The 22,237-nt window shown below is 35.4% G+C and overlaps 1 protein-coding gene across 1 annotated transcript; it reads right to left on the bottom strand.

The window, feature by feature from the left end:
* Window positions 1-20,530: 20,530 nt before the first annotated feature.
* LOC108980732 (receptor kinase-like protein Xa21) lies at window positions 20,531-21,921 on the bottom strand. The gene is made up of 2 exons (XM_018951733.1): window positions 20,832-21,921; window positions 20,531-20,697 (listed from the first exon to the last, which is right to left on the bottom strand). The coding sequence occupies exons 1-2, from the start codon at window positions 21,919-21,921 to the stop codon at window positions 20,531-20,533; spliced, it is 1,257 nt and encodes a 418-aa protein (XP_018807278.1).
* Between the last annotated feature and the right edge of the window lie 316 nt (window positions 21,922-22,237).

The raw sequence follows: 22,237 nt of genomic DNA, 5'->3' as shown, positions 1-22,237 counted from the left end.
AATGGGGAAATATGGATTGCAATCAAATATGAGAAATTGTCTGATTTTTGTTATGCATGTGGGAGGCTTGGTCACTCACAAATCTTTTGTGGATTCATTAATTCACCCCCAACAAAGCTTCCGCATGGTCCATGGATAAGAGCAGAATTTCAAAATACTCTTGACAACACACAAGCATTTCGTCAAACGGGTGATGGGCAACTTGAAGAAACAGAGGATTTAAACAAAAATGATACTTCGGTCAAGCTTAACAAAGGAAAGAAATCACTCAATACAAGCCAACAAAAAGGGATTATTTTCAAAGAACCAATTGGCCTTAGCAGAGATCAAATTCACGAAATTCCTTCCAATAATTTGAGTTTGCAAACTTTGTTTGGTCCATCGCAATTTCTTCAGCCGGGCGGAACTTCCATGAGAAATACTGCAGTTCGTCCTTACAACTACAGTGATCAACACTCATTAATTTCCTCACCAAGAACCATTAACTTCTTCACTGTTCAGCCATCTGCCGAATCTAGCAACATCACCGCAGATCCAAGTAAAATATCCCTTTTGTCTTCAAGTTTGAAGGAGCAGGTGGCAGAGGAATTTAATTCTTGGGTACCAAATTTAAGCACGGCAGCAGCAGGTTCGGCTTCATCCATCACAGCCATAGGATCATCTCATCCCCAACCGACATGGAGAACTCAATGGCAGCAGACTTATTCGACAATGCAGCCTTTTATTAAACCGCAAGATTATATGGATATTGGCATTGGACTTGGGCTCGGTTTGGGTAAAGGGCCCGCAATTATATCTGACCCACTTATTGAGTCAAGGCCTTTGTTCATGGGCCCTCAGCAACTTTCCAACGCCGACGCAAGCAATTTGTTCATGGGCTCTCAGGACCTTATCTTCAATCGGCCTCATCAATTTTCCAACGCCAGCAATTTCATTCGGCCTCAGCAGCTTCCCAAAGCCAGCAACTTCAATCAGCCTAAGAATGATAATGCGTATTTTCAATCGGCCTCAGTTGTTCCTCTACTCAATACTTCCGTTCCAACAGCTCATTATAATTTCACTGCTAAACTTCCTTCTGATACTAAGTCTGGAAAGGCTATGGATGTTCCAAAACAAGAGAAATCTCGACTGATACAAGACTTAAGTATTCAATGTGAACTCAGTGAGAAATCAGCTGCATGTACCACTAATACTCATCGTCATTCTCAAGTCAATATTTCTTCCAAAAGACAGCATCAAGTTGAATCTTCTGAAGCTCCAAAAAGAAAATCACAGCGTCTTCTCAAAGCGGAACAAACAGATCCAAAGACACACTCTGAGGATACTTCAATGGCTCTTGCTCTTCTGGAGTTACAGTCTGGTTCTCTAGGCAAAGAAAAAAAATCTAAAGGAAAAGAAAAACTCAATCCTTATAGTAGACCACCAACTCATCCGAAAGGAAAATCCAAATTAGCTAGCGAGGCAAGCTTAAAAATGCCTCCACAGAACAAGTGAGGACAATGGCATGGAATTGCAGGGGATTAGCCCGACCCAAAGCAATCAGGAACCTAAGGGCTAATATTAGGAAATATAACCCGGATGTAATCTTTTTGTCAGAAACCTTGGTGTCGGATGAACGCACCATTTCTATTGTACATAGTTTAGGTTTCAATCTTTTTGTTCATTACCCAGCAGTGTGTAAAAAAGGTGGACTGCTTCTTTTGTGGCGACCGGGTGTAGAAATCGAACCTGTAAATATAAATATTAATGCAATTTCTGTTTTAGTTTACTCTGATCCTACTCATCAACCTTGGATGATAACCTTTGTATATGCGCCAGCTCAATGGAACAATAAAGCTGGCTTTTGGAATCATTTGGACTCACTATATCAAACTTTTCCAGGGCCTTGGATTTGCATGGGAGATTTTAACGATCTCGTTGATCAAAATGAAAAATCTGGAGGTAGACCTGTCTATTATAATCCTAATAAGGGCCTCAAAGCTCTTATGGACAGGAATGGTCTTATAGACATTGGCTATATGGGACCAAAATTTACATGGACAAATAATAGACAAGGTCAAGCGCTCATTCGAGAGAGATTAGACAGAGTCATTGCAAATCAAGAATGGAGATTACTGTTTTCAGATGCTACTTTACAACATCTTGCATCCTCAGCATCAGATCACCATCCAATTCTGTTATACACTACAGCTAATATTCGTCAAGCTCCCTTTTTCAAGTTTGAAGAATTCTGGACTCGAGAACCTTTAAGTCATCAAATAATCAGTGAAGCATGGAATAAACATCACTTCGGCAATCCATCTTATATTCTATGCAAGAAAATCAAGACAACCAAGGAAGCTCTCAAGATCTGGAACAAAGATCACTTTGGGAGGATCAACCACAACATACATCAACTTGAAAGTGAACTTCTTGAAGTACAGGAAGCCGATATGAATCCTTCTAATCAAGAAAAAGAAAGGTTTTTGCAACATAGAATTCACAAGCAAAGAGAATATGAAGAAATCTTATGGAAGCAAAAGTCTAGACTCACATGGCTTACATCGACGGATCTAAATACCAAATTTTATCATCTAACAACCACCATCCGGAGAAGAAGGAATGCTATCGACTCAATCAAGTTGGCGCCAGGTAATTGGTCAATGGATTCTACTGTTATAGAGACTTCTTTTATCAATCACTTTAAATCTTTATATTCCTCTTCAAATCCAAACATACCGGAACAACTGGATAATCTCTTTGAAAAGCAAGTATCGGATATAGAGAATGAATCTCTAAGTGCAATACCAGTTGAAGAGGAAATATTAGAGGCTCTAAAACAAATTCCCAGCAACAAAGCTCCCGGGCCAGATGGAATGACAGCCTTATTCTACAAGCACTATTGGAATATTGTGAAACAAGATGTTATATTGGCAGTTCAGAATTTCTTTATCAGTGGAAAGCTCTTAAAACAGATCAATCATACCAACATTGCTCTCATCCCAAAGACAAACTGTCCAAATAATCCAAAAAATTAAGGAAAATACCATTGCTCTCGTCCCAGGTAGAAACATTAAGGAAAATACCATCATAGCCCACGAACTATTCCATCACCTCAAAAAAAAAACGGGTAAATCTGGTTTGATGGCTATTAAACTTGATATGGAAAAGGCTTTCGATCAAGTGGAGTGGGATTTTCTCTTTACAGTTATGCTAAATCTGGGCTTCAACTACAAATGGATAAATCTGATAAAGGAATGTATAACAACAGTGTCATTCTCTATTCTCATCAACGGATCACCAAGAGGTTTCTTCAAATCTCAGAGAGGCATTAGACAAGGAGATCCAATCTCACCTTTTCTCTTTATACTGATTACTGAAGCACTTTCTAGGATCTTATTAAAGGCTGAAGCACAACATAAACTGGAAGGGATTCGAATCAGTAGAAACAGTCCTATAATATCCCACTTATTATTTGCAGATGACACAATCATTTTTGCTAAGGCTACAGAAAAAAATGCTCGAAATATCTCAGAATGTCTTACAAAATATCAAAGTTGGTCAGGGCAGAAAGTAAATTTGAGCAAGTCTTCAATGTTTGTCACCAGAAATACAAATCAGGTAACAAAAACTTCTATTTCTCTGTGGCTACCTTTCAAAGCATCATCAGCCAGAATGAAATATTTAGGATTACCCACTTCCTTTACTCGGAAAAAAAAAAGAAAACTACAGTGAAATGCTGGGCAAAGTGGGTAAAAAATTGGAAGGATGGAAGTCAAAATTACTAGCTCAAGCAGGCAGAACCATGTTAATTAAATCTGTAGTGAGTACGATACCAACTTACCATATGAATACATTCTTGATACCCAAGTCGGTCTGTAAATCTCTTGATACAGCATTCAAAAATTTTTGGTGGGGTTTTCCGAAAGACAAAACGCATAACTTGACATTGAAATCCTGGAAATCTATTTGTCAACCGAAGAAAGCAGGTGGTCTTGGAATCAGATTGATGGAAAAGATGAATCAAGCTATGCTTGCAAAAACAGGTTGGGAACTAAGTGAACAGATAGATAATTTATGGAAGTCTATGTTAACTGCAAAATATCTGAAGCACACAACATTTTGGGAAGCTTCGCAGAAAGCAACAGACTCATCTATGTGGAAGGGAATTCTCAAATCTAAAGAATTACTTATGAAAGGCCGATGTTTCCAAATCTATAATGGAGAATCAGTAAATATTTGGTCGGATCCATGGATTCCTACACTGATCAACTTCAAACCAAAGCCATTACGAGGTATGGATTTAGAATTTCCAAATCTTACAGTTTCTGATTTTATCATACATAACTCAAGGATTTGGGATATTCCAAAAATGCAAGCTCTTTTTGATCATCAAAGCATTTTAGAAATTCAAAAAGTACCAATACCAATACGAGCATATGAGCAGGATAAAGTGGTTTGGGTGTTAAATCACAATGGACAATATTCAGTCAAAACAGCATACCAAGCTATAATACAAGATCAAGATTCACTTCAACAACATTCTTCAATGGTACTATTCAAGCCTATGTGGAGTCTTAAAATCCATGATCGTCATAAGTTACTGCTTTGGAAACTTCTATCAAATATTCTTCCTACCAGAACAAGAATTGGTGAAGTCATATCAAACCAGGAAACTGAAGAATGTGTCTTCTGTAGCTTTGAGAAAGAAACATTAATGCATCTGTTTGTTGAATGTCCATTCAATAGAATACTATGGCAACAAAGCAGCTGGCCTCTTAACTTTGCAAACTTGCCTATAGATTCTATATCAGACTGGATCAAAATGATCATCTATCCGGATAGAGAACTGAGACTTAAAAAAGAGGAGCGGCATCACTTCCAATTATTTGCAGTCATAATGATAGATTTCATTTGGAGAAAAAGAAATGATATCGTTCATAATCACACATCTCTATCAATTGAAGAAGCAAGCATTCAGATCAAAGGCATCTATGAAGATTATATAACTGCATGGAAAGGAAAAATTGATCAACAAAGAAAAGAAGAAAATTGGAATCCTCCTCCTCTAAACTATCAAAGCTATTCTTTTGATGCAGCAATACGGGATCAATTTTCAGTAATCTCAGCAATTCAAAGAAACCACAATGGAGATATTCTGGGAATCTTAACAGAAAAGATACAAACTACTATCCCTCTAATTGCTGAAGCAAAAGCAGCGCTGTTAGCAGCTAATATGGCATCAACTCAAGATTTAGCAATCATTGAAGGGGATTCTCAATCTATAATCTCTTCCATCGTATGCCCAAATATCTCTACATTTTGGAACATATCAACTTTCATTAAGGACATCCAGCACTTATCAAATCTTCATCAAAATTGGAAATTTGTCAAGATTCATCGATCCCAAAATCGATGTGCGCACTCTGTTGCACAATGGGCAGCTACCAATCTTGTTTTTGGTAGCATACCTATAGATAATATTCCTAGTTGGTTTTTGTATATTGATAGTGGAAAGGACCCTCCTCAAACTCTGTAAATTTTACTTTTATATATTATATGCTTGATTAGAAAAAAAAAAAAAAAAGTGTCCCAAAACAGAAAGAGGATAAGGTCGGCCAGTCGATTACGGAGTGATGCCGATTGGCATTGAAGAGTTTTCCCTCGTGCACTCTTAGGATGTATTTGAATGATGAATTGAGTTCAATTGAAATGATAAAATATCGTTAGAATATTATTATTTATTATTATTATTATTTTAAAATTTAAAAAAATTAATTTATTTATTATATTTTGTGTTGAGATTTGAAAAAATTGTAATAATGAGTTGAGATATTTTAAGTTCCAAACGAAGCCTTACTCCCTCCTACAAAGGCATTCTTTGACATGTGCGAAGGACGATGGGGTGCAAAAAAGTGTTGCGTATTTATCCTTCATTCGAAAGTAGAGTTTACACACGTAGCCTTTTTCATTTGGATGAAAGACTATTTTCATCTAGATGAGAATTGCTCAGAATATCTCAAACTAGTTGGACACCCAAACACAGTAAAATGGAATTGATCCGTGCCTCTAAAAAAAGAAGACAACCACTAAGAAGTATTTTCTTTCCAATTGTGAGAGACAATATTGGTGAAGCCAAAAGCTTTGGAAAAATGGTGCCAACCCTCTTCAAAAAGAGTACAATTAGAGAGTACATTATTAGAACTGTTCACAGACCATCCATGCAATTGTTACACTTAGAAGCCAAATAAATACAACAACGTTGGATCTTGTCATCAAAAGTAATACCCTTGTAGCATAGTTTTGGTTAGAATATTACTATATTTACGATAGAATATATTCATAATATTTTAACATATGTACGATAATATGACATATTCTCTAACATCGTTAGTTTATTGTATAAATTAATTATTATCAAATAGCATATTTGACTTATTGTAATTTCTTTCTTTCTTACGCCTCATTCATCTATTTTAAGGTGTGGTTTTGACCTGCTCGACCCAAATTCTCAACCCAATCCAAAAAAAAAAAACCTTCCTTTTTTGTTCCGTTTAAAACGGTTCGATATGGGGCAATTCCCCGATACCCACGATTCAATTTGGCGTTGGGGAGTGGGGGCTCCACCACCTTCTGGTCTTCTTCTACTTTTTTTTTTTAAGTGGGGCCCTCTACCATATACGACTATCATTTATTTGTGGACCACATCAATAAGTCTAGATACAACCGAGCTGCGTCTCCGCCGCGGAATCTGCTGATGTGGGATACTGCCATGTCATCAGGTAATATTATTAAAAAAAATAAAAAAGAGGGAAATTGATTTCTCTGTAGCTTACTGAGGAAGCTTGCTCAAGGTGCGACATCAAGCTTCAGAAAAATCGACCAGGGAGCAAGGTTGAGGAAGCTTTCGACTTGCTTGAGGAAGCTTTCGTCCCCGTCGTGCGTCTTTGGGTCGTTGTCCTGTAGTTGCGGTAGCCGTCCTCTTGTTGTAGAGCGAAACCAAGCTTTAGAGCAAAACCAGAGAGGGAGCTTACGTGAAGAATCTTTCGTCGGCTTGCTTGAGGAAGCTTTCGTCGCCGTCATGCGTTTTTGGGTCGCCGTCCCTTTGTTTTTTTAGCCGTTGTCACAGCCTACAAATCTTTGAGTCGCGGCGTCGTGGGTGAGAGAGAGGTTTGTGGTCTCCGTGAGAAGTATCGTCGGTTCTTCAACTCAGTCCTCCGAACATTCCTGGTGAATTTCTTCAGACATTCTTCAGATTTATTCAATAAGTTTTAAAATTTTTCTTAATGAGTGGCTCTGGTATTGAACAGGTGGTGGTTTCGTGGACACAAGCACTACAGAGTTCGTGGGTGGATTCGGGTCAGGCCATCATCTCAGTGAAATTTATTAGGTTTGATCTTCTATGAGGCTATGAGCTGCATAGCATGCTATATTGAGTTGTGTCCATTGAAACTTTCACTGGTAAAAGACCTTTTCCATTTTGATATAACATAACAACTTCTGGGTTTTCTATCAACCAAGTGTTTCATTCTCAAATGTAGGAGCTGTTAATAGAAGAGTTGAGATAGGTTGGATCGATAATGCATGCACAAATATCATATAAATTATCTCACAGAAAAGTAGAACTAGAATACGTTCATGTTGGATACTCTGTTATACTTGCAAGATATACAAGTAGTTAACTAAAACTGTTTTGCATACCTTCATCATCTACAAGCATAAAGGGCAATATTACTGCCATTGCTTTACAAACTCTTTTATGTTCTAAACTATGTTAAGTAAAGCTTGCGACGCCACTAAATCTTCCAATACAGAGAACCACAAAGTCCACTCTGTGCACCTGGCCAAATAAAACATAGTCGAGGCCCAAGGGTCAATTTATTCAAGAATGAATTTTTTCTCACCTTTTGGTCAGTGATTAGTTCTCATTGATACCATCGGAAATGAAATTGGGACAATAAAATCAAGGTTTTTAGATTAGGTGTACTATTGATCATGTGACCTTATCATGGTAACAATATCAATCTGCATAATATGAATAAAATTGAATGAAGGGTGCATTAATAGCTTACTTTTTCCTGAAAAAGAATTTGCAAAACTTAGAAAATAAAATTTTCCCCAAATTGAACGCTTGTGGGATGTGTTTGGGAGGAAAACTTTTGTTTGCTCTAGTTCTAAAATCTACAAGATTAACTATTTTCCAGATATGCCTTTCATAGTACAAAGAGTATTACTTGACATGGAGTAGAAGAAGATATACATGATCCTAATATAGATTTTGCAATGATACCAATTGTCATAATTTATTTTGGGTGTGTACATAATCTGATATTTTCTGGTTGGATTTATGATAAGTTCGATAAAAGGACCACTATTATGAGCAAAAGCTTGCTGCAAGCTTGTATAATGTGGACAAGTTTTAGCCTAGTGCAATGAAAGACTCAGACTTCTATCCCTGCATGACTTCATTTCAAATCGTAATGAAAGGCATAGAATAGATAAGCAGCATGAGGTTAACTTGCAATTTTTCCAAATAACCTACACCACTCGACTTCATTTGATATCAACAAGAAATACATTTATATGCCTTGGAAAAAAATGTTTGTTAAACTTTGTACAGTCCATGCAAACATCTGAGTGTAAAAACATAATGGTATTCTGTTGTGTACAGGGTTGTGGGACTTGCAAGAATTTTTTTTATCAATTGTTTTGGTGAAAGGCTCCATCTGAAATGATTGTTATTTTTTGGGTATGGAGTTTTTTGTGGGACTTGCAGGAATTTTTTGGTATTTGATCTCTAAAGAGCTGGTAAAGTGATTGCTTGCACACAATGGACTTGAGGTGCAGATTGCACTGTTCAGAAGAATTGATTTATATTTAGGAGAAATTGGTCATGTGAAATGTAAATGGATATCATGAAAGGCAGTGGTACTGAATTATCTTTGTTGAATGTTTTTGGTTGTAATCCAATCTTATGAGATATATTCATTTTGAGATAAGAATGAATGATATATTAGCAAACAAACTGTTTCGGAGAAGAATATGTGCTCTAGAAGTATGGAAATGGAAAAGCATTTTATGTAATTCTAATAGTGCTATGATTGTTTTCTTCGATGTATGGCCTTTGTTTAGTTTCAAATATCAGATTCACATTCTGCTCCTATGTTCTAAAATTTGAAGAGTTCAATGACTGAAAGCTTAAAGAAAAGCTATGGCAGGTTTATGTCCATAATTTGTCCTTGCAATGGAAAACGTTTTCTTAGTAAGTCCAAATTTAGGACCTCCTGTGATGGTATTTTTCTTGGTTGATATCGTGTTGCCTCACTTGCAGAGATGTGCTGCTCCAAGTTCATATCACATGGAAGTTTGCTCGTTTGTGTCCATAATTATAAACTAAATATGTTTATAATTTTGTCACAGGCTCACAGCTCATGACATAGTCACTCATTCAAATACCAGATTTTGTCATGTCATTCATGCCAGTCCATAATTCCAGCAAACAAAGAAGCAAATTCATGTATCTGTGATGTACTAATTCCAAAGCTTGAAGCACTCAGTAAAGTAGTAGTACTAAATAATCTACACATGCAAAATTTAGCACTAAACTACAAATGCACTACAAACTACAACCAGTTCAAGTACTACAAATGCACTTCGTAAAGTAGTAGTACTAAATACTTGTAACGACCCGACCCTATATTTTTTTTTTTAGGGATAAAATTTGAATAATTTTATTAAGGCTCCATCAGTATTATTATTATTATTATTATTATTATTATTATTATTATTATTATTATTATTTTCTATCCAAGCCCTTGAATCCTCTTCATAATACAACTCCTTTCTTTCCGGATTTTTTTTCTTTGAATTTCAAACAAGCCACTCACATGCACATTCCGTGGAAAGCGGAAGCTGAAGCTGCTCTATTTTTGGCCCTCGAAACAGAGCACCCCCCCCCCCCACTCAAGCCGAGAACCACGTTTTGCCACTTTTGGGCCGTGGCGCCACCGTTGGCAGCAACAGACGACGCCGAAGATCTAGCCTCCACTGCCCTGTGACGCCACAGCAAGCCGCCACCCTTGCTCTGTAAGTTCAAGCCGTGTTCTCCCTCTCTTTCATCCCGTAAACTCTCCCTCTCTCATAACTCTCTCTCACTCTCGGTTGCTTAGCCACCACTCGTCGGAGTTGACGTCGTGCCCAGCCACCAGAACCACCGTCGCATCAGCTTCCTCTCTCGGTGAGCATCGCACCCCAACCCGATTGCATGCCTTTCCCTTTCACGCGTAAAACCAAACTGAATCCATGCAACCCGTAATCAATATTGTTTTTGGTTAGTTAAATTACAAAAATGCCCCTCTATTTTTATTTTCCCAAAATGCCCATGTACAGTATGTTATTTTCCAAAAATATCCTTGCTTATTTAAGACTAACGGGTAAGGCTATTTTAGTGTCGAGAAGTGTTTAGGTTTAGAAAATATAGACTATTTTAGTAGTTAGGTTTTTAAATAGAATCACTTGTTTAATTAGAAATTTATGCAAAATACGTGTTTATTTTTTTATAGGCAACCGATTTCGTGCCGAAAATAGTGGATTAGCATTGCAAGGTAAGTAGCATGATCATATCCTTACGCGTATGTGCAGTGAGCTGTTTGTCTTTTTATAAAAGATATTATGCATGTATGCCCTTTATTGGAAGCCCCTTTTTACGTACCCAAAACATGATAAAATTATGAAAAAGTCATGATTATTTGTGGAAGATTATTCATGAAATTATTTATGAAATGCATGATTTTATGTGAAAGATTATTCATAAAATTATTTAGGAAATGCATGATTTTAGGAGAGAGTTATTTCGTAAAATATTTATGAAAAATCATGATTTTATGCGATGAAACATGTATCACGAGGTTTATGAAAGAATGCGATTTCGTTTGAAATCTATGATACAATATGTCAAGTATGTATGTGATTTCTTTTGAAATCTATGAAATGACAAGTATGCAAGTATGATTTGATAAAATATGTAACGGCCTATGTTATGATATGAAAACGGTACCTATGTTATGGGCATATTGCATTGCCAGGTCGTGCATGCTGGTAGTGCACCCAGTATTGTCTTCCTTATGTATGGATTCCACAACCCGCGGCCACGGGCGGAATCGGAATCTTTTTAGATTCGCTAACCCTAACTCACGGGGGTCAACAGTGGGTAACGGCCTATGATAAGTGAAAGATAAGTTAATGTTCATGCTCATGTTATTTATGCATGTATTTATGAATATGCACGCTTTTCAAGACACCTTATGTTTATTATGTTTACTGTATGATGTGTTGCTTATTGAGTATTCGACTCATTTTAGTTTGTTTTCATGTTTTTTTTAAACCCCCCAAGTGATGACATTTATTAAGATGAGACTGCAGGACAGGACTTGACTCCGGGAGGCAAGGCTGAGGCCTAGACAGATTTTGCTATAATTATTTCTATGGTTTAAATAAATTATTTTGATAAGCACATAAGACTTCTGTATTTCTTAATAAATGCTTCCACAGACTTTATTTTAAATTTTCAGTATTTATTGAAGTTTGTTATTTTATGGAATTCTTTCGTATCTGGCGCGTTGTTAAAAAGGAAAAGTTTTTTTTTATATTTAAGTTTAGTAGTAGCACACTGGCTCCTCGAAAATTCTAAAATGTCTTTTCGGGAATGGGGTGTTACAATACTACAAATGCAAATTGAAATCTTATCAATTGGCACTAAACTACCAATATTTCTAATGTTCTGCTTGAACTGTTTTACAAATTGGTCAACCTCCAAAGTGAGTTTAAGATTAGAAGTTAGCACCAACTTTGGGCATAATCTAAGAATTTAATATATCTACATCAACTATGGAGTCCAATACAACAACCAACTACAAATGCAAAAGCCCAATACACCCAGAGTAGTGTGCATAAATGCGACATTTCAGCTTCACATACAACAAGCACCAACTCCTTCCGAACCTCCTCGGATATATTGGATAGCAACATCTCTCTCTTCTCGACCTCACCCGATCACTTACGAAGCTCAATCTCCCTCTTTTCGACATCATTGAGTCTCTTCTCGAGTTCTCATCCAAGCAGAAAGCAAATTCAAAATTTTTTCAAGTAAAAAATAATCTACACATGCATAAAACTTAATAAGCAAAGGCAGAAACAAATACAAGAGAAACCAGTGGATCCAATCTTACTTGACTACAACATATTCTCATCCAAGCAGAAAGCCAATTCAAAATTTTTCAAGTAAAAAATAATCTATACATGCACAAAAAAATATTATCGTATGCCACAAATGCGGCTTATTTCACAGGGTGTACATGGGCTGTCTCATATGAACATTGTGCACCTATTCATGTGGGAAAGCTCGTGTGCATCTCGTAAAATAAGCTTGTGTATGCATTATGGTTGTTTTTATGTAAATGGTTTAAAGCTTTGTTACTTGGCTTGCCCATGTTGGATTTGTTGGTTATGAACTTAAGGCTACACCTTTTGCAATAAGGTCTTGACTCGATTCTCCACCTATGTAACTAGGCTACACCTTCCACAATAAGCTTTATTTATTTTGCCAAAAATTTTCAATGGTTGTTCATCATTTTCATATTGAAGCATAGAGAGAAGGTGGTTTCTCAATCATTGATTACATTCTAATGATACATCATAATTTACTAGATTATACTGAAAGAAAACTTTAGCCTATACCTCAACTGTCCAATTTTAAGGCAGCCACTAGTTTTCCGATAAAATCTCATTTGTATGCTTTAATCATAAAGTCTCGCGCAAGGACTTCAAATTGGAAAGTTAGACAAATAGAGTTTTAGCTAATTAGCTCCAAGGTTCCACGAGCCATTATTAATAAATAGAACCAATTTTTAGTTAGACACTTTATTAATTGTACTCTGAGAAAAATATTTATTTGTTTAAAATAATAAATTAAAATATTACAAACTAAACCAAACAAATTGAATCCTAGCACACAATATATATATATATATAGATAAATTGGGTAAAAATGCTTTCTGCTGGTTTCATGGTAAAGAACGAGGGCGAAAAGTTCACACTTTAATACACAAATCTACAATATAATACTGCATATAGAAAAAATTGGAAAATGGAACCTTAACTGAGATTCCTGCATGTCTGTGTTAGCTCCTTTGTTCACTCCCACCACTGTGTTGCTGCTGTCAGTGAGGGTATGGAGTGTGTTTGAAGGTTTGAACTTATAAAGGGTTAGGGTTAGGGTTAGGGTTAGGGTTTCAGGGCGTTTGTAGGAAGGGGAAATCAGATCTGGGTGGAGAAGAAGAAAGAATGGACTTCGTGTAGAAGACGAAGGGGGGTGACAACGAAGAGAAACCAGTGGCTTACCTAGCATTCGTGGGTATGGCTCTGTGACTTCGTGGATAGGATGAAGAGATGAGACACCCCACCATCATGGGTTTGGCTGTGTCATGGAGAAGACAAAGAGAGGCTTTCTCGAAGATGAAACGTAATCATGGGGATGTCAGGATGAAGACAAAGAGAAAATGTGGGGGGCGAAATGAAGACGAAGAGACCATAACCCCTTCTCTTACTTCGAAACAATGGGAGGATGCGAAATGGGCATGCGAAATGGGGACGGAGACAGAAGCCAAAATGTGGGGGGTGAAATGAAGACGAAGAGACCATAACCCCTTCTGTTTTCGAGCTGGCAGTGAACGACGTCGTTTTCAATTTTTGCCACGTTGGACGCGATGCCGCGTCGCGGACGCAGGTCGGTTGTCTATAGAATTATTGATTCAATATACCTAGCGATTTGCTTAGAACAAAAAATAATTAATAATGATCTCATTTCAGTAATCATATTTCATTCTTATATTAGAGTAATAATATACGTAAAACTTTTTATATAACTAAATTTTAAATTGAAGATATTTTTATAAATTATTGTATAAAATTTAATTTAATTTAAAATATAATTGTGTAAATAATTATAAATAATTATTTTAATTACATTGAAATTTAGAAACAAACAGATTCTACAAATTAGTGTACGATCACAACTTTTTGTACAAAATCACAAAAGAGCATTGGAAGAGACCACTTCAAATTTTTTGTATAAAATGGTAATCAAGTTTTTCTAGTGTATATATAGATCATTAAAAAAAGAAAAACAAATCGGGTCTGGTCGGAATACTCGTTTCTTACGAAAAATATTTTCGGCTCGGGTAATTGGATACACAGCCAAACGGAATACCCTTAGGTCAGGTCGGGTCGAAAGGGTAGTTTTTGGGCCTGTCGGGTGAACAATCCTACTTGTACTGTATAGTTTGACACATAAAATACAAGTTGTTCTCTCTCAGTCTCATTTCAACTTGTATTCATGACATTAGGCAACCAATTTTCTAATGTCTTTTGCAGTATTTTTTTTCAATTCGTGATACAAACAGGTCCTAAGAGCACTGACATTGGTCTAGACTAATCAAAATTTGGCTAGGTAGCTCAAAAGTGGGCTACATTGGACTAGGCAAACATCGAGAGCTCCACTTTTGAGCTATAGTAAATCTCTATCTTTTTTCAAATTTAACTAGTCACTGTTCATCTCCAAACTATTATTTTACTCTATAATTGTTTCAAACAAACCCGTAAGCACCATAATCCTCCATTGTTGGAAAACAATAATTTTAAGTAAAAATTAAATTATTAATTAATATATAGAGTATATTTATAAAATATAAAAAAATATATATTATTAAAATATAATATTATATTATTATTTTGACTTTAAAATAATTAGTCTAATATAAATTATCCTCTCCAAAGCCAAAACTTCAAGTTTTCATCAAAATTTAGACTTACGCCATTGCCAATGCTATGAGACTTCTTGCAGTTTTTCTAAAGATCGTGGGGCCTACCAAAAGACTTTGTTTCCAGCAATATATCATGCATCGATCGTTTGACTCCGCTTTGATCCATTTTTTTTCTTCTAAATTTTCAAATTTTAACTAGTTTTTATTTATCGAAAATTTCAAAAGTAAAAAAATAAAAATAAAGGGTTGTTTGGGAAGTTAGATGAGATGTCAAAATTTATCATAATTTTATTATCAAACATCACTTAAACATAAAACACATTTCAATTTCAAATTTTAAACTTTTTTATCTAAATATTATCTAATCATTACAATTTTATCAAATTTTCACACAAAATTTAAAAAAAAATAAAAATTTAACTTTATAATATTTTTATATGATCTTTTCTCATCCATTTTCCAAAACTCAATAAAATATTTTAACTTAAATAATTTCATTACTATTTGTAAAATTCTCATTACAACTCATTACACAAACATGCCCTAAATCGATCAAGCATTAGGTACAACGGGTCTGAATCTGGTTCCTCGTATAAAGCAAGCATTAGTTACAACGGGGGCTGAATTTGGTTCCCCATATAAAGTATATATACTCCTTAACAAAGTGGGAGAAAGAATGCCCTAAATCGGTCAAGCATTAGGTACAAAGGGGCTAAATCTCATTCCCCGTATAAAGTATATATATACATATATACATACATATATACATACATATATATTATTTAACAAAGAGGGTGGAAGCATACCTTAAATCCATCAAGCATTAGGTAGGGTTGACAATCGACGTCGTCCATACAGCTTCGGTCCAAAACTAATGCCACACCAACAGCTTTTTAAGATATTTCGAATCGAGTGGAGCAAACCGGCAGCCTCAGTGTCGACGTGATTTCGGTCAATTCTTCGATCTGCTTTCGGTGGCGTTGTGAAGGAGGCGGGGAGCGGAGGGCTGTGCCGTTGGTGGCACCAATTCTAAAATCTGAAGAAAGAAGTAGAGGGAAGAAGAAGAAGAAGAAGAAGAAGAAGGGGGAGGGGGTTAATAATCCCAAGTCGAAACGGCACCGTTTCACATAATTTTTTTTATTTTTATAAACTTCAAAACTAAAACGATGTCGTTTCACTCACTTAAGTGAAACAGCACCGTTTTCTATACGTATAATAATATATATATATATATATATATAATTGGCCGATTCAGCGGTTTGATATTAGTTCAAACTGGAACCTAACCGGCAGACATCGGTTTTGAGTTATTTCTATAGCCGGTTTTGGCTAGTTCGCGTCGGTGACAGCCAGTTTCTCAGTTTTTGTATAGCCCTATCATTAGGTACAATGATGATTGAATCTTGTTCCCCATATAAAGATATATATTCCTTAACAAATTAGGAGAAAGCATTCCCTATATCAGTCAAGCTTTGGGTACTATTGGGGCTGAATCTCATTTTTCGTATAATATATATATATATTTATATATATTCCTTATTGTTGAGTCATGCGGTATAAAGATCGTGTAAACACTCAGATCCTTTAGAGAAAAGAAGAAAGAAAACAATGAAGAATCTACTATGCATCCAATCAACAAAGAAGATAGATAAATACTCTCTCCAATAAGACTCTCAATTTGGTTACGCAGTTCAAATGAGATGATAAAATATGAGATGAGATGAGATATTTTGAATAGTAAAATATTTTTGAGTTAAGATAAGATGAGATGGTTTGTAAAAAAATGTATCTTTGGATAGTGAGATAAAAATGAGATATATTGTAAGAAAATAATATGTTTGGATAGTGATATGAGATGAGATTATTTTAACTTTTTGGAAATTTGATAAAGTGGTGGGTCCCACCAATTATTAAAAAGTATTTTTAATATTGGATGGAAAATATAATTAATATATATATATATATATATATTTTTAAGAAGAGGACATTACTCCAATTGTATTGAATGCCCTCACTTGTGGTGGAAGAAAGCCATGGTTACAACCAGATACCTGGACGATACAAATAATCATAAAAGGTCAAAATCCAAGTATAAAAAATCTAAAAAACCCAACCAAAATACAAAATACAAATGAATTTCCCCGGTAAACACAAAAATCAAATCTAGACAAAAGAGAGAACGAACCCTAGACAAAAACAGATAAAAAACCTACAAGAAAAAGGCAAATGTAATTAAGAGTAACAAAGCAAATAAACCAAAAGCATCTTACTAGGAAGAACACTACGAGATCCGTAAGTAAGGAATACCAATTCTATCCATACGAAGAAGACCTCTTAACTTTCTGGGCAACATATCACTATCATCAGACCAATCCGAATTTAAACCATTAGCTCCCTGCTTGGTAGGAAAATCAACCACAATATTTCCTTCAAGAAAAATATGACTCACTCTATACTCCATGCAAGCAAAATAAACATGTAATTCTTCCTAAAAATCCTCTAAATACCAAGATATTACAAATACCCTTAGGCCTCGTTTATTTTTACAATTCCTCTCAACTCATCTCATTTCATCTAATTATTACAACTTTTCTAAATTTTCACACAAAATAAAATAAACAATTTAATTTTTTCAAATTCCAAAATAAAAATAATATTTTATTCAACTTTTAATTTTAATCTCAACTCATCTCATCTGCGAAAACAAACGAGGCCTTAGTAATCCAATTAATAAGAATTTCAGAATCAGTTTCAATCTCTACCCGAGAGAAGCCAAGCTAATAGCACCTTCGAACCCTTTCCAAGAAACTTCTCATTTCAGCAAAATTGTTTGAACCCTGGCCCAAAAACACAGAATAAGCCGCATGCAACCTACCACAATCATTACGAATAACACCCATTGCTCCTGTCGGCCTAGGATTTCCCAAACTACTATCATCAAAATTAAGTTTCACCCAACCCTGTTGAGGTCGAGTACACCTCACCACACGAACCTTCTTAGGTTTAGGTAATAAGACTGGAATATCTAGTCTATTTAAAATAGAAACATCCTGGGCTGAGATCTTATAAACTTTCATGATCAGGTGCATAATTCTACGAAACAATAATTTAATAACATGCCAAACTGACTCAACCATGTCAACCTTGTCTTCGTACAAGGCTCTGCAGTGCCTATCCCAAAGCTTTCAAGAGACAATTGATGGGAGAAGACCAAATATAATTCACAACTGGGTAGGCTTGCCAGCAAGGCGAAACCAAAAATTAATTTGTTCTTGCCAAGTTTGAAAAACACCTATATGCACACCTAATTGAACCGCAGCCAAGTGCCAAATTTGTCTAACAAAATCTCCAGTACAAAGCATATGATTCAAATCCTCAATATTATCCATAGAACAACAATTACATTTAGAAACCATAGGGATGCCAACCATTTTAATCTTATCATCAACGCTCAAACAATTATTAGAAGCCTTCCATATCATAATGGAAATTTTCTTAGGAAGGTTGGTATGTCAAATCCATTAAGTCCAAGGTAATGGAGGTGCTTGATAATACAATCTCAAGCACTTTTAGCAGAAAAATTACCACCATAGTCCTTCAACCAAATTAAGACATCCTGCCCATCCTTCCGCCTAGCCAAGAACTGATACAATTCAGTAGCTTTTTGTTGACCCACTAAACTCTCCAAAAGAGGAATATTTCATTCATTTTCAATACGACACTTTTTAATCCTCAACAAAGGTTGCTCAAGCATGAGGTAATGGCCATTGAGTGGACCTCCCTCCTCCCAATTATCATACCAGAAAGAGATATTACCCTCTCTCACAATCCACTTAGAGCTATTTAAAACTTCCAAAATACTACGAACAATAGATTTCCAAAAACGAGTACCCTTATTAGGTACCAAAAGGGATAAATGATTACCCTTAGCATACTTGCCTCTGAAAAAATCTACTCATAAAGACTAACCCTTAATGAGATGCCAATTGTAGTTGGTAGACTGAAAGCTTGTGACTTTGGTGAGTTGCTCAAGAAAGTTAAAAAGAAAATTGCGGATTGGAAGATAAAAATGCTCTTTGCAGGTGGTAGAACTATTCTTTTGTGTCATGTATTATCGAGTATGGCCACTCATCTTCTTGCTGTTTTATATGTCCCAAATGTAGTTCTCATAGTGTTGAACAGGCTTCTAAGATCTTTCTTTTGGGGTGAATCTGAAGGAAAAGGTAAGAGGAAATTGATTGCTTGGAAAGATATTTGTAGATCTATTGAAGAAAGAGGCTTGGGTATTCGGGATTTTGGAGACATTCAAAGGGCTTTATCTTTATTAAGGACTAAGGTTACATTACATTAAAAGAATTTAGTTGTTGCCAAGGTATAATACTATAAGCTAGCTAGCATTGTTAACTTCTCTATTTTCATATGTACACTCGACAATGGGATTTAACAATATTGGAGAATAATAATTCTAATTAAGTTTGCGAATCTATCAAAACTGGAAGTAGATTAAAATTATTGCTACTTATGGCTTATCCCAAATGACTTTTTAATGACAAATTCAAGGGAAAATTACATATTCCACCATGCGGTGTCACTACAATGATAGATATGTTACAGTCCGATCAACAGTAAAAGGGGAAGAACTTCTGTCTTTGTTCTCCGAGAATAGAAAAATCAGTTTGTTTGCCTTCATTGCTCTAATATTTGTAGGCTTCTATTTGTGTGTATTGTAACAAGGTAATGGATCAAACAAGTCTCTTGAGAAGAATCTCAAGATTTGTAAATAATGTTGTAAATGAACCAAGTTGTTCATGCTCAACTCATGAACTTGTCTCGATTTTTGTTGTTTTAAGAAAAACATAAATTCTAACAAAAATCTAGGCTAGACTTATTATACAAGTCAAACTCGTATCTAAACTCGTTATGACTTGTATGAACTCGTACTACTTCAAATTTATTATTTTGTAGATATTATATTAAACTTTATGCCAAGCATTTGAAAGTATTTAAAAATATCAAAGAGAATCATGTTCTTAGCACGATGATATGATGGGTGTCTTTTGAGTCAATATGAATGTTATAAATCATTATATTGATATTTATTTATAATAACTATATTATTTATATTAATTCAAAGTTGTTTTGCTGAAGTTTGTAGATACAGTTAAGATATTTTGGGTGTGTTCGTGCACCTATATATATACACATTTAATCTGTTTTATTATTGAACTCATATATATATATATATATATATATATATATATATATATATATATAGCTTGTGCCAATGGAAAGATTTGCCAGTTATTAACTTTTATATATAGTTTACATAGTTGCCGATTTAATTCATATAACCTTGACATAATTAAGTAATTATTTATATGAATTCTTGAAAATGAATAAGATTTTTTTAAAGAATTTTCTGCATCTAAGAAAATAATAATTAATTAATCAAATAGTTCATGAACAAGTTCTAATAAGTGTGGTAGATAAATTGCATACCGATTGTAGATTAAACTGTAGCTTGGTAATAAACTCTACTTGACTAGCCCAATTGTTGATCATGTAGATACTTTAATTTGATCTTGTTAAGTCTGGCTAAAACATTTTGTATGTCGATCCTTTGTTCCGGCAAATCTACACAACAATGCAAAGCCAAGCCCATAGTTGCTGATAAGCAGGTCTCCATAGCAGCACAGTCATTTTCATTGCTTAGCAAATTGGAATCAATACCTTCAAGTATCTAAAGCAAAAATGATTCCTCTACTAAACGCTTTAATTAAGCTCATTTCGCCGGCAAATATATCATCAATGAGCTTCTTTCTTGTGACAGTTTCCATCAATAAGATTCTACAGCTATACACATCACCTCTTGTAGATACAATTCCTTCAGATCCATACTCTACACACATTAAAACATATCATTTCACATATGATAATCCAAATAAATTAAGTGCAAAGGTTCATATGTTACCAAAGCAGAACATTTATGCATTTATGCAAGACTCGAATGATAAAAATAGTACTTGACATCACTTGGTGCCATATACCCAATTGTAGCCATGGTCATTGTTTGCGTGAGAGAAGTTCCATCACTTAGGAGCTTGGCGATGCTAAAATCAGCAATATGTCCAACCATATCTTCATCAAATAAGATATTGCTCGGCTTCAAATCACAATGAACAATAGGTGTTGAATAACCAAAATGAAGGTATTCAAGTGTTGATGCCACATCAATCATCATATTTAGCCTTTGTAGCATATTCAAGCAATGGGTGTTAGAATACAGCCACATCTCTAGGTTCCCTTTAGACATGTATTCCAAAACAAGTGCTTTGAAGTCAATGTTACTACAAACGGTAATGATTTTGACAAGATTTCGATGATGAACGTGTCGTAATATCTCGCATTCTATGTCAAAACTTTTGAATGCACCTTCTAGTTCCAAGTTTAGAACTTTTATCGCAACATATGTCCCATCTAAGAGTGTCCCTTTATAAACTATGCCGAAACACCCTTCTCCAACTAAGTCGTTTACACTGAACCATTCTGCGGCTTGTAAAAGTTGCTGGTGGGAAATTCTTTTCCATGTTGATAAAGGCATTGAGTCTTTGTTGTTGGAAAGTTTTGAATTCTTCTTACCATGGAATTTTCTTGAGACTAGTACAACGGATACTACAAGTATCGTTAACCCCAATGTGGGCAGTACATATTTTAGTATACGCACCCCCATTGCCCTTCTTGGTCCAAGAGAAGCTTCTTTGTATGGAGGAACATTCAGCCTAATCACACCACAAAGCGCATCATTTGACATGAATGATTCAGCTGAGAAGTTAACAAATGGTCCTTGTGTTGGAATCTCTCCTCGTAGTTTATCGTATGAGACATTTAGATATTTGAGGTACCGTAGCACTTCTAAGGACTTGGGTATCTCTCTAGATAAGTTGTTACCAACAAGATCTAACAACTCCAAGCTTACTAATCCACCAAAAGATATAGGAATCGAGCCTTCTAATTGATTGACTTCCAAACAGAGAGTGACTAGTGATACGAGCCCACCAATTGTTTCTGGGATATGACCTGATAGTTTATTTCTTGATAATTTCAATATTATCAGGACCTTCATATTTACAATATCTAATGAAAGAGAGCCACATAGGGAATTGGATGACAAGTCAACTACCAAGAGATTTATCTGCCTCCACAAGCTCGAATGAATCCTTGAAGTTAATTTGTTGAAAGCTAACTAGAGAAATCGTAATGATGTCATATTATTTATGCTTTCGAGAATCTGCCCGAAAAGCTTGTTGTCTGCTAAATCTAAACTTCCCAATCTCCCTCAGTAACAAATATCGAACGGGATTGGACCTTTTAGTCTATTACCAGAAAGGAACAAACGTTCGAGCATGCTTAATCTTCCTATTTTAGTTGGAATAGGTCTA

The sequence above is a fragment of the Juglans regia genome, chromosome 8 (assembly GCF_001411555.2).
Source record: "Juglans regia cultivar Chandler chromosome 8, Walnut 2.0, whole genome shotgun sequence".
Classification (NCBI taxonomy): Eukaryota; Viridiplantae; Streptophyta; class Magnoliopsida; order Fagales; family Juglandaceae; genus Juglans; species Juglans regia.
The sequence above is the reverse complement of the archived record's forward strand: the minus strand, read 5'-3'. Positions and strand labels throughout refer to the sequence as shown.

Excerpts from the sequence above, each read along its gene's own strand:
- LOC108980732 (XM_018951733.1), bottom strand. The coding sequence starts at position 21,921 with ATGAAGGTCCTGATAATATTGAAATTATCAAGAAATAAACTATCAGGT. Across the intron at positions 20,698-20,831 it reads AATTGGGTATATGGCACCAA|AGTATGGATCTGAAGGAATT; the intron begins GTGATGTCAAGT and ends TAATGTGTGTAG.